At 48.0% G+C, this 13,383-nt stretch overlaps 1 protein-coding gene across 4 annotated transcripts in view; it reads right to left on the reverse strand.

The window, feature by feature from the left end:
- Positions 1-13,383, reverse strand: part of Wdr81 (WD repeat domain 81) — a 98,892-nt gene that overhangs the window by 76,313 nt on the left and 9,196 nt on the right. For 3 of the 4 annotated variants that reach the window (XM_070527434.1, XM_070527435.1, XM_070527432.1), the window contains exons 3-5: positions 12,391-12,568; positions 10,671-10,764; positions 2,935-3,169 (exon numbers count right to left, since the gene is read on the reverse strand). In XM_070527434.1, the coding sequence (XP_070383535.1) occupies positions 2,935-3,169; positions 10,671-10,764; positions 12,391-12,568 (507 nt within the window). The remainder of the gene's footprint in view (positions 1-2,934; positions 3,170-10,670; positions 10,765-12,390; positions 12,569-13,383) is intronic. The other variant, XM_070527433.1, reaches the window with a different exon arrangement.

Consider the following 13,383-nt stretch of genomic DNA (forward strand, 5'->3'; position numbering starts at 1 on the left):
ATATAAAGTGAGCAAATAGTGATGAGTTTGTTTAGCAGAACAGCTCGCACCGCCACTGCCTCAAGGGGCGTACGTAGCTGTAAAGACTGACATGCTATACTTTTATGAGTGAGAATCGCCACACCACCCGATGATGCGACGGCACCATCGCGATCTTTGCGAAACGTAACATACGTACGGAGAAAGTTTGTGTGTTTGGATTTTAAGTGTGTTTCCTGTAAACACAGCACTTTTGGATTGTGTTTATGGATAAGTTCTTGAACATCATCAAGATTCCTAAGTAGACCTCTGACATTCCATTGAATGATTTGTGTATCCATATTTTAAGTTTAATTGGTGCTGTGTTTACGGAAACGGAAGGGATGTCTTAGATTACAGAGCCCTTTCGAGGCCCTGTAACCGGGGTTTTGCTCTTTTTGAAGCGTTCGAGGGAACCTCGCCGCTCCTTAGGCGCCTGGGGCGCCTTGGGGATAGTTGTAGTGTCCATTGCCTCTTGTGAGGCGCCGGACACGTGCTCTTGTGAGCGAGAAGTTACCAGGGAAGGTCCCGCCTTGGAAGGCAAGACCCCTGCACCCACCAGCCCGGAGGTCGATGGGGTTCCCTGGGGCATTTGGCTGCGCCGGCCATTGCCAGCACTGGAAGGGACCTGGGAGGTTGAGACAGCCTCGGCTGCGCCCACCTTCGGGGTCGATGGCCCCTTTTCCTCGGTTGGCGGAGCAGCGCTAGCTGCAACCACCGTGGGGGCAGATGGCGTAACTGCCGACTCACTGCGTGTGGGTCGGACAGTCGCCGGAGGCCGTTGTGACGCTGCCCCCTGAAAGCTTTTCTTTGGCAGGTATGCTACCCGCCTGCGTGCCTCTTTGAACGTTATATTTTCCTTAACTTTAACTGTTACAATTTCCTTTTCTTTTTTCCAAGAGGGGCACGACCGCGAGTACGCGGCGTGATCCCCGTCACAATTTACACAGTGGAGAGCGTTCTCACAAGCTTCAGAGGTGTGTTCTTGATTACTACATTTGGCACAAGTTTGGCGGCCTCGGCAGCTCTGCGAGCTGTGGCCAAAGCGCTGGCATTTGAAACAACGGAGTGGGTTGGGCACGTACGGCCTAACACGGAGCTTGATGTACCCGGCCTCGATTGACTCGGGCAGGGCACTTGAACCAAATGTGATTATTAGGTGCTTGGTCTGGATCTCTTTGCCATCTCGCCTTATCTTAATTCTTCTGACATTGATAACATTTTGCTCACTGAAGCCCTCCAGGAGTTCCGCTTCAGTCAGTTCAAGCAGATCGTCATCCGACACAACACCGCGGGTGGTGTTCAATGTACGGTGCGGGGTTACTGTTATGTGGGTCTCCCCAAATGACACTAGTTTCGGTAGTTTTTGATATTGTTTCAAATCGCGGAGCTCTAAGAGGAGGTCACCGCTTGCCATCCTGGACACCTTGTAACCTGGACCAAAAACATCAGTCAAGGACTTTGACACAAGGAATGGTGAAATGTTTCGCACTGCTTTGTTTGGCTTTTCGGAGTGAATAACATGGAACCGGGGAAAATTCTGAATTTGGTGTCCAAAAAACTGAAATACATCTTCGGTGCGCCCTCGTTTCTGAGGGCGATCGGGAAGTTTCGGGAAAGAAGTTTCCATGAAAATATATAAAAATTCGGCAACAGCGCCGACCACCCACCACGGAGCCCAACGAGGGGACGCGGCAGAGCTTGCATGCAACTCTGCACGACGCCAGTCGTACGCCGCCACTATAACCAAATATGGTGTACCCAAGATTGGATAGCCACACAGGGTTAACCCTTGCCGCCAATAAGAAGGAAGTAAATAGAAGAGAGGAGAAGACAGGAAAGATGTAAAGTGAGAGATAAAGACGAAGGTTTGAGAAGAGAGAGACAGGAAAAGGCGACTACCGATTTCCCCCGGGTGGGTCAGTCCGGGGGTGCCGTCTACGTGAAGCAGAGGCCAAAGAGGCGTGTTGCCTCCGCCGGGGGGCCTTAAAGGTCCGAGCACCCGGCATTGGCTCAACCCCCAGGATCCCCCTTTCCCCGGACACGGCTAAGCCGCGCACGGCTACACGCGGGAGGGTCCAACCCTCGTGTGCTCGGGTCCGTGGTGTCGCAACACACCAAACGCCTGCTTGCGCAGACGCCCCTGCGGGGGGGCACAAATTCAGGGTCACTTGTTCAACTTTTGGCAGCTGCTTGTCATGAACACTGACTTATCAGCCTTAAATGTTGAAAAGTATTGCTGTTGAACCTGAATATAATGAACCCAGATAAAGTGAAATATTCTCTAAAGCAATTTCGATTTATTTAATATAGTATAAGTACATTTAGGCATGAAATATAAGCCAAAGGGGGACTCAAAGCCAATGACTGTAAGGGCAAGATGTCCTGTCAATACTTACATGTAGGAAAAACAAATATTGTTACTACATACATGATAGAATTACGAGCATTACTTCAGCAAATGTGAGGTTTGCTATTATTACCTAATTTTCTGAAAAATTTTGTGAAAAAGGAGTTGCTCAAGTTTTCCTGAACAGGTTATCAATAATTTCTGCATTACCCAAGGAATCCAATAAACTGACCGAATTGCTCTGTCTACCTTAGAACAAGAGATGCAACACTTCAGAAACTTCAAGAAACACCCTTGCAAGTGTCAACTTGGAATCGCTACCCTGTTTAGAAGAATCTCAGGAACTAATTTTTCACAAAATTGTTCAGAAAGCTAAGCAAAGGAACTTGCATAAAATTAGAAACAAGTCATATAAAGAAAACTTGACCTTACATTTGGCAAAAGCACATAAAATTACATATACCTAAAAGGATTCAGCCCCATAACTAGAAATATGAAGCGTTTTTTAAGTTTTGGTATGGCCCAACTCCACTGCCTAGCTTACAGCAATGAATACTATGACTCACGCAAGCGTCAACGGCCCAAGAGGCAGCCCCAGATCGTGAAGGTAGCGGAGGACCCGCAACAGCTGGTAAACTACAAAGAGTAGCCGCGATCCAACAAGCGCAGATGAGCTGAACATGCCGCAGTGCTCGACAGTGTGCTCCCGGAACTCCAGGAACAGCAGGAACTCAGACGACGTCTCGAGTGCACAGTAGACAGGAACAAGGTGTGGGTGCAGAGGGGCTTGCTCTCCCCCTGCTCCAGGAGCAGACGACAAAAAATGTACGTATGCCAGAAGGACCACAAAAGAAGCTCTCACAACTCGCAGTTCTACTAATGCACAACAATTACCTCAAAGGTCAATGACTCAATTTGCAAGAATAGAGATCCAGTTGAGCCCTGTCATATAACAAAGTCACATTCAATGCCGTGGTCTGAGTGATCACTACAAACAAAACCAGGTAAGTGTCTGTGACAATACGCAAAGTTGTGCAAATGCAATCTTCGCTTTTCTTTTTCAGAGTGCAGCTTTCTAACATTCATGCATGCCTTGCATGGCTGGGTAGTCACTCAAGGGAAGGTGATGAGCAGGCTAAGAACTATTCTACAAGTTTTAAGCGTCATAGTTATTTCATTACACCTTGTCAGCACAAATTCGTATTTCAAATTTAAAATAGCCAAGCGAAAGAACCTCAACCCAGAGAAGTACACATGGAAAGCTTCCACACTGACCTTAATATCCAAAATACTACCAAAAGCCACCTACTGTATTACCTTGTGTGAGATCTGCACTTTCTTTAGGAATTGTGGCAGGGTGCGCCTATACAAGTAGAGCATATGACTACCCACTACAGCTACAGCCATTACGTATGATGTACAGATGAATACAGACACTGGCTACATACATTTATTTAAGATTCAGAACCACCGATAAACTTCGAATTCATTCTTCATCGCTCCTGATGTAGCACCAGTCATAACCCGTGCTTACTACATTGTTGGAACACTTCCTAAAATGGTTGTCCTTGGTTCTCTCCAAGCTGTTAGATATTACAGCAACCATAAAATGTTTAGTGATGGTATGAACTGTTATCAAATGCCATGTGCTCAAGATTCAACCCTTGGTCAAAAGGTGCAAAAAACCTGTGCTTCCTTTCCGGTCTGCCAATTCCAAACTTATGAAACAAGCAGTTTTGACAATGCCCTAAAAGATCTCGTGAGCACAGGGTGGAAGACAATCTACTAACGCAGGCTACATAACCGTTCAAGACTGGCTATCCTGCTTTGTTACTGACCTCGGTGGAGGAAGGTTTGCTGAAATGCTGCATGGGATGAATACACAATGAAACGGCACTTCGTGAAAAGCCAGAATAAGCAGTAGTTGTACCCAATTTGCATCGCATTTCTCATAACCTCAATAGGATAGGCAACAGAACAGACGTCCAGCAGGTGTTCTCCGTTTCTGAGCGCCTGCAGGGTTATCGCAGGCACGTTAACGAGGAAGAGAGAGCAGTGGTGGTCACTTATTCGCATGAAACAGTGCTGAAGGCCTGCCGGCAATTAGGCGTACCAGCGCTGGTACTGTGACAGGAGACAGCGAGTGGCCACATGCGTAGTGTTCCGCGACAGTTGCCCCTTTCTACTCTTGGGGCATACTCCACTGCAAAGGAGGAAGAAGACGAAGTAGAAGAAATGTAGAAGTACCTCACATGGAGCTCCGGCTTTTTCCACTCACAGCGACCGTCAGCCTATAGATTTCCTGGAAGTAACCATCGCCACTACTGCGGGAAGTCATCAGGACCACGAAGAGATCAACATCTCGGCAAGTGCTTCCACATCCATCCATAAAACGCCACATTTCGTGCCCGGTTCGCCGACCGCCGCGTTAACCCTAACGCCGGTTCGGCAGCCCGGCATCTCTACCAACTCATCAGGCAACTATGGAAATAGAAGTGAAGGGGACTGAAATCGCCCCGGAAGAACTAAACGAGGCAGGATGGCTCGCCGCCCATAAGACCCTACAGCGAAGCAAACCAAGCCTTAACGAGTCCAAAGCCATACTGCGTACAAGAACTAATTCGGTAGCGCAGACGCCGTCGTCCCGTCCGCGTCGGCAAGTGCCGAAGCCCCCACCGCTGCCGGAAGACGACTTCAAAGTGGTTCTCCGACCGCGTGACGGATTCAATACAGCCGGCTGGAGCTCCGCGCTCATCACCGACAACATCATGAGAACGGCCGCTCTGGAAGCGGCAGCGCAACTAGAAGACACGATCCGAATCAACACCAGCCAAAATATCATTATTGTCAGCACACCAAGAGAAGACAACGCCGTCAAGTACAGCCAAATCAAGGAGCTCAAATTACAAGAGAAGAGATTCAGCATGACTACTTACATTACGGCGCCTGAAAACTCGGCCAAAGGAATCATCCATGGGATTCCGGACTACGACACACAAGAAGACATTATTAGAAGTTTGGCGCGTAATACCCCCCGGGTCCTGCACGCCAGGCGCATGGGCAAGACGTCCTCAGTTATCATCGTTTTTCAAGGTGAAGAAGTACCACACTACGTCAACTACCGAAATACTACGTACCGGTGCCTTCTGTACAAGAAGAAGATCGAAGTGTGCGGAATCTGCCGAAAAGTCGGCCACCGGGACGATGTGTGCCCCACCCCGAACGAAAAATGTATCCGGTGCGGCAAGCAAAACCCGCCAACGGACCATGACTGCGAACTAGTGTGCGCTATCTGCAACGGCAACCATCTCTCAGGCTCAAAGCAATGCAGGAAACGTTTCCAAATCCCCTACATCATCCGACAACGACAGTGGCAGAAACTATCGGTGGAAGAACAGAACATCCCTAACGAGCGCAGGCAAAGTAGATCGCGAGAACGCCGATCGACGCAGAACAGCCAAGACACCAGTGCAAGCTTTTTTCCCGGAGGATCGAGCAGCAGGAGCCGATCTCGGTCTTACCCGAGACTAAGCTCAACTCCAAGTGCCACCGACTCCGACGGGACGTCGCGGAACCGGTCGAGTTCCGGGAGACGAACGACCCCGACTAACAGCGGTCCACAGGTGAGCTGGGCTAACACGGTCTCTTCTCCCAATGCTCAGTATCCTAAGATGCAGGCTCTCGAGGCAGAACTCCAACAAATGAGGCAGTTAATAGAACAACAGAGAACCGAAATCACTAAGCAGCGTGCAGAAATCACCCGATTACAACAAAAACAACAGGAGCGCAGTCAGACGCCGCGCCCTACCCCACCAACTAATCCCTCACTCAACACCACAGCACCACCACATAAACGTAAGGCAGAAGATCATACAGACAACTCTTCAGACATATCACCAAGTTTCGAGAAACTAGAACATATGATTACTGAACTTGCCAACCAGATGCTTCAGCAACATCAGGAGAATGGTGCCCACTTGCAACAAATAAGCGCACGTCTAGACGCTCTGGAAACCAGAAGCACCAACCTAGAGTCTCGGGTAGCCGCGACCGAAGCCAAAGTACTTCGCTGGGAGTCGAGATTTACATCCACGGCCTCCGGCTCCCTTAAGGGCGTGGCATCCAAACCCTATGACCGTCCACCCCTATCCGAAATCTCTAAACCGATCGCTGAACCCCCTCCACCTCAAAATGGCTCACACTCCTAACTACAAGATCTGGCAGTGGAACTGCCGTGGGTTTCGCCGCAAACGGGGAAACCTTCAGCAGTTCCTTCGGGGTAAGGCGGCCCCTGATATCATTGCCCTTCAGGAGACGGGAGGCCACGCAAAATTGGCAGGGTACAAATCCTATAATGCTTCTGGGTCGGATTCCACCACCGCTATTCTAGTTCACAGAAATCTAACAGTCATTAAACATGATATTGAAGAAGTCGACATAGACCACGTCTTTATTGAACTCATTCCTAAACGTAAGGAGGATGAAAGCATATTCATTCTTAATGTCTATAGTAGCCCAAAGTGCCGACGTCACAAGTTCGGAACTCTATTCAGGAAGGTTCTCAGAATCTCCCAACAAAAGGCCATATTATTATTAGGTGACTTTAACGCTCCCCACACTGCATGGGGATACCGCACAGAGGTAGTCAAAGGTCGTAATCTTTGGCTAGAAGCCCAACAACAGGGACTGACTCTGATCACAGACCCCCAGACACCCACCCGTATCGGGAATAGTGTCAGCGTTGACACCACTCCCGACCTAACTTTCATCAAAAACATATGCAACTATGATTGGACTAATACCGGGGAAAGCCTCGGTAGCGATCATTATATCATAGAAATCCACATTCAGGCGGGTCCACCCCGCAAGAAAGGCAAACGAGTTTCGCTCACGGAATGGGACCGCTTCCGCCAGATTCGGGAGACAACCGCCACCGAGCATATAAACGATCTCGAGGCCTGGATCGGGGATCTCAGAGATTGCGTGAAACGCGCCACGAGGGAAATCCCTGAAGACGATGGTCTGGTCGAGGTGGATAGCCGCCTCCTACACTTGTGGGAAGCCAAAAATAGCATGCAAACCCGCTGGAAAAAGAATAAACTAAATCGTACACTCCGCTTGCGCATCGCGCAAATTAACATAGAAATCGAGGAATACGCTAACCAATTAACCAAAAACCAATGGGAAAAGGTATGCGACAGCATGCAGGGACAACTCGGTCTAGCCAAAACGTGGAATCTCCTCCGATACCTTATGGACCCGGATAGGAGTAAATCCGAGCAGAGGAAATGCCTCAATAAGATCACTCACCAATACCAGGGCACGAACGACGAGCTCCTCACAGAGCTCAAAACCCGGTACATAGGCACAAATGCACAAATCCCCCAGAAGCCATACACTGGTCCGGAGAATCTTAACCTAGACGCACCCATCCTAGAGGCTGAAGTACGAGCCGTCTTGCTGAAACTCCGAACTAAATCTGCACCAGGCCCCGATGGAATAACAAATAAGACCCTCCGAAATCTAGACGACGTATCTATCACTGCCCTAACAGAGTACTTCAACCGCTGTTGGGAAACAGGTTCTATCCCCTCGCAGTGGAAGCATGCACAAATAATATTCATACCTAAACATGGTAAGCGACTACAGCTCGAGAACTTGCGCCCCATCTCTCTGACCTCATGCGTAGGAAAACTCATGGAGCACGTTATACTTAACCGCCTCCACAATTTTGCGGAGGACAACAACTTATTCCCGAACTCCATAATTGGCTTTCGTCCAAAACTTTCCACGCAAGACATCATGCTTCAGCTTAAACATCAAGTTCTGGACCACATACCCAAGAATGGTACCCGGGCTGTCCTGGGCCTTGATCTTATAAAGGCCTTTGACAACGTAGCGCATCAGGCTATACTAGAGAATCTGCAGCACCTAGGTGTGGGCCAGAAGACATACAACTACATCAAAGACTTCCTCAACCACCGCACAGCGGAACTAAGAATAGGAGAACTACAATCGGACAAGATCCCTCTTGGAAGTCGTGGCACCCCGCAGGGATCAGTTTTATCCCCGTTCCTCTTTAATTTAGCGATGATCAGATTACCGGAACAACTTAATCAGATTCCAGGTCTACACCACAGTCTGAATGCAGACGACATTACCCTGTGGGTGGTTAAAGGTAGCGATGGAGATGTAGAAACCACGCTGCAACAAGCTGTAGACACGGTCGAAAAGTACGTTACCGACAAAGGCCTCGCCTGCTCCCCGCAAAAATCAGAACTCTTCCTACTCAGAGCCCCTACAAACCGCAAATCCGACACTGCGCCATCCCCGGAAATCACTGTGCGAGCCGGAGGAGGCGCGATCCCGGTGGTGACCACCATCCGTGTACTAGGCCTCTTCATGCAAGCTCACGGGCGCAACGGCAACACAATTCACAAACTGGAAGCATGCGTTCAGCAAACGATGCGACTCATTTCAAGAATTGCCAACCGACACTCTGGCATGAAAGAAGCCAACCTCATAAGGTTGGTACAAGCCTTCGTTCTCAGCCGCATCACCTACATCACCCCGTACCTCTGCCTCAAAGCGGCTGAGAGAGAGAAAATAGAGGGGATTATCCGGAGAGCCTATAAACAGGCTCTTGGGCTACCTATAAGAACGGCCAATGCTAAATTGCTAGCCCTAGGTGTGCACAACACCCTCAATGAACTAGTAGAAGCGCACCTTATATCTCAATACGAAAGGCTAGCTCAGAGTGCCGCCGGGCGAAACATCCTCCAGAATCTCGGCATCAACTACGAGTCGATGCAAAGCATTAAAGTAGACATTTCTCACGATCAGAGGCGCCATCTCAAAATTAATCCACTCCCTAAAAACATGCACCCCGAATTCCACAAGGAAAGGAGGGCCGAGCGGTCCAAAGCCCTACATCAGAAATTCCACGCCTTCAAAGACGTAGTCTATGTCGACGCAGCAGAATACATAGAACGCAACTGTATGTCCCTTGCAGTGGTGGACTCCTCAGGTCAAATACGCGCTGGTGGTTCAATTCGCACCAGAAGCTCCGAAACAGCGGAAGAGGCGGCTATCGCTCTGGCAATAGCCTCCACACATTGTCATTACATTATTAGCGATTCCAGAGCAGCAGTACGCAATTTTGCGAAAGGTCGGGTCTCGGCTCCCATAAAACACATAATAGACACAAACCAACACCCACGACCAATCCACATCATTTGGGCACCAGCACACTCCTCCCTACCCGGCAACGATGCCGCCCACACCACCGCTCGAGGACTCGCCAACCGAGCACCCGGACGGCTCACGCTAGGATCAGGGAGGGATCGCATGGTCAGTTACCAGGAAATAACTCAGCACTACAGGTTAGCCAGGACAGTGTACCCGTCAGCACACAAATCGCTTAACAAGCGACAAGAAGTAGCTTGGAGACGACTTCAGACGAACACCTACCCCAACCCCGTAGCCTTTCACTATTACTACCCGGACCAATACCCTAATACATGTAAGCATTGTCAGCAAAAAGCGGATCTATTCCATATTATGTGGTCGTGCCCAGCCGAAAATCATACAAATCACGAAATAAGTAATACTGAGCAGTGGGAGGCCGTGTTGCTCAGCTCCGACCCTGACCTGCAGGCCAAGGTCATCGAGAGAGCTGAAGAAGCCGCCCGGGCCCAGGGGCTCGTGGCTGCCTAACAACAAGGTCATCCGTCAATACCTTGTTTTCAAATAAAGTCTTTACTCACTCACTCACTCCACTGCAAAACTTTGCGTAAGCTTCACTGCGTAAGATAATTGTATTGCGGCGAAGCTGGCTTTAGAAAACCGACATATGTAGCGCACCGTGCTTTCTGCACGTCGAAGCCATCGGCGAGGATTACAAAGGCGGATTCAGTGCCATTGCTGACGGCGCGAATTCTCTCAATGAAAAAGACGGCAGCGAACAGCAGGAAGCTTGACAGCGAACGCCAAAGCAGCTAGGCATAGCGTTGCCGTGGTGTTGGCCACGGCTGCCAGCGGATCGGCATGCGAGAACGCCGGTTCGAGGCTGCGAGATAATTGAAATAGCGGCAGTAGTAGCTTCAATCAACGCGATTTCGGCCCGGCAGTCACGGTAAGAAGTCCGGAAAATCGAACGCCGAAGGGTTTTTGCGCATGAAATTTCAGACGTTCTTGTACCTTGGCTCTATGGGGTGCATGGCGGTGCCGCGAAGGCGTCCAAATTATCGGGCATGTCCGAAAAATCGGTCGGTGACAGTAATACTCTAACAAGATTGCTTACCTTCAGGATTTTCATCGTGTCCCTCTGCACCGACACATATGATGGGGCAGGCATAAAGACGGCTGATGATCTCCCGGACAGCACTGTTATAATCCTGATTTATTGCAGGGAACAAAACAAAATGTAGAAACATGTCATAGCCTTAGAGCACAATAATTGTAGAACTGGAACACTGACAAATATGATTCAGTCTTACCTTTTTCTTAAAGGTTGTACTATCTCACACACACTATGAGGATGGATGTAAAACTTCAGCTGTTCTCAAGATCAATTATGGGGCAGAAGAGCTAAACAATATGTCATGTGGCTAGGGTACTAATGATTATGGTGAACATCTGGCAGCACAAGACAAACTATATAAGAAAACACACAGGCACACGGAAAAACACATCAGTGACTATTTTTGTCACCTTTTTGTCTAGGTCACTGCTTTACGTGCTGCAAGGTGTTCACTATAACCCAAACCCAACTAGCTCATAAAAAAATTCAGTACTAATAACCCTGGTTCAAGTAGGTGCCAAGTAAACATGAGACAAAAGGAGATTAGAAGGAAATGTTACACATAGCAAATAACTCTGCATGCCTCTTACATTCGACATTAGTCAACAATAAACAGAAATTTGTGGTGTCACTTCAATGTGCCTGCTAAAGTCGAGATCACGCAACTAGCAGCACTAAACACATGGGAAGACAGGGTGCAATGACACGCCATGTCAGCTGGACCAGTCTTTGCACATGCGGCAGATTACCTCTGAACCAGGGCACGTGGGCTGCGCATGCGCTTAGCCATGCTGAAAGCTATGCACAGCCACGGCAGTGCTAAAAAAGGAGATGTGCACCAACCTGCCCCCACTTCGTCCTCTACCTCTTTACAAGCATGCTTGATTGCATTACTGTAAGCTCACTCTCCTCCCCCTCTTTCCCCTTGCTCGTGTGAGAAGACAGTGCTCATCAAGCCAACATCTTTCTAGTTGACCATCGTATGCTTTTACTCACACCCAAAGCATACAGCCCGCGGGGTGTGTTAGGATCTTACTGCACTTGGACTTTAGATACATGATGCTGCTCCACATCAGCGGTCCCTCTCGGTCATACAAATTGGGAGGTGCGTTCACAAGCAGCCGTATGTAATTCAGCCATTTGACTATCTGTGTCCATGGAAGTGCTTCCATTCATTTTCTCGGTATTCCTGTGCAGCAGCAGTGAAATTTCTTTATATCAAAATTGTGTGTAAACAGAATTCATTATAATGAGGTTCAACATACATGGCGTTCTATGGACAAAACGTTCATTAGTTTTTCATTATATTGAAAATTTCGTTATATTGAAGTTTGTTACATTGAGGCTTAACTGTATTTCTGAAATAGACTTGTTTAACTTCAAATGCGTTTGTCAATTTCGATAGAAAGTGTTTCAGGGCCCCTTTAATGTGTATCACTAGAGTAAAATTGTTGCCAGACTTAACCCAAATATGTCACGCACCTTTCCATTTCTCCTGCGGAAGGTGCTGGATATTTCTGGTTAGGATGCCCAAAATGATGCCATCTTACTGCATCTTCTTTTCAAAACATTGGATGTCTACTTATTACAGCTCCTGCTTGTAAAAGTTTAGCTTCTAGTTGGTGTTCAGGTTAAGTCCGATGGTGACTGCACTTTTAATCGGCAATGTACAAATTTAACGCTTGGTGTTGAAGCCAATGTGAAAACAGTGGACAAATACCTTGAACGGCTTCAGCTTGACGAAGTTCTCATCCTGCTTGTCAGCTGTCTTGGAGCTGGAACTGTTGGCCTCCTTCCAGATGTTGCGATAGTTGGTCTCTGAGACATAGCGGATGAGCTCCAGGTAACCCATGTCATGAGACCGGCTCCAGGGCTCTTTCAGGCGAAGGGACACATACCTGGAAAATTGTTGGTACAGGCAGCGCATTCTGATGTACAATGTGTTGTGTCTCATGAGAATGCATCTGATATGGAGCTTCTACAGCAGCACCGAAACATAATTCAGCTTGTCATAACCATGGTGACCTTTACTAATGTAACTAGAGATACACCTTGCACGGCGATCGTTTGGCTACCATGAGAATGATGGGTAATGAAATGGCCTAATATTCATGTTTGTGGCTTCAGGTGCTCTTGAGGCTTTATCTAATATGCTTTAGCTTTCTAAATTTCTATGCAAACATGTTCTTATAGATGCACGAATGATACAAAAGTCAGCGCACATTCACAATCATTACGAATCGTTTAATTTATAATGCAACAATTTGTTGAAAATGATCGATCTGCATAGTCATAGAGTCGTTTGAAACCATAAGTGTGAAGTTTAGGCAAATCCAGCTACTATACTCACAGGCAAAACTTTACGTAGTAACGAAGCAAAGGCTACAGGGGCAGAGCTTTGGCACGTTCGCTACTGCGCCAAATAGTTTGGCAGCACTTTGTTTCTTGGAGCAAATACTGAATCAGCATAGCCTCTATGTTCGAGGATTTCACATTTACCAAAACGTGGAAGAAAAAAAAGAAGTCCAATTGAACGCTCGGTGGTGTATTTAGTCATACTTTAATATAAGCACAGCAGCAGATAATGTGTTTGTGATGTTTACTGTTCCCTAGCTTAAACTAACCCAAATGTGACTTTGGAATTATTTTTAGGTACCTGTCATTCCCGTAGTAGCTGAACCGCCACACTTACAGCTCCCATAGGCACTGTACC

This window comes from Dermacentor albipictus, chromosome 10, assembly GCF_038994185.2.
Source record: "Dermacentor albipictus isolate Rhodes 1998 colony chromosome 10, USDA_Dalb.pri_finalv2, whole genome shotgun sequence".
In the NCBI taxonomy this organism is placed as follows: domain Eukaryota; kingdom Metazoa; phylum Arthropoda; class Arachnida; order Ixodida; family Ixodidae; genus Dermacentor; species Dermacentor albipictus.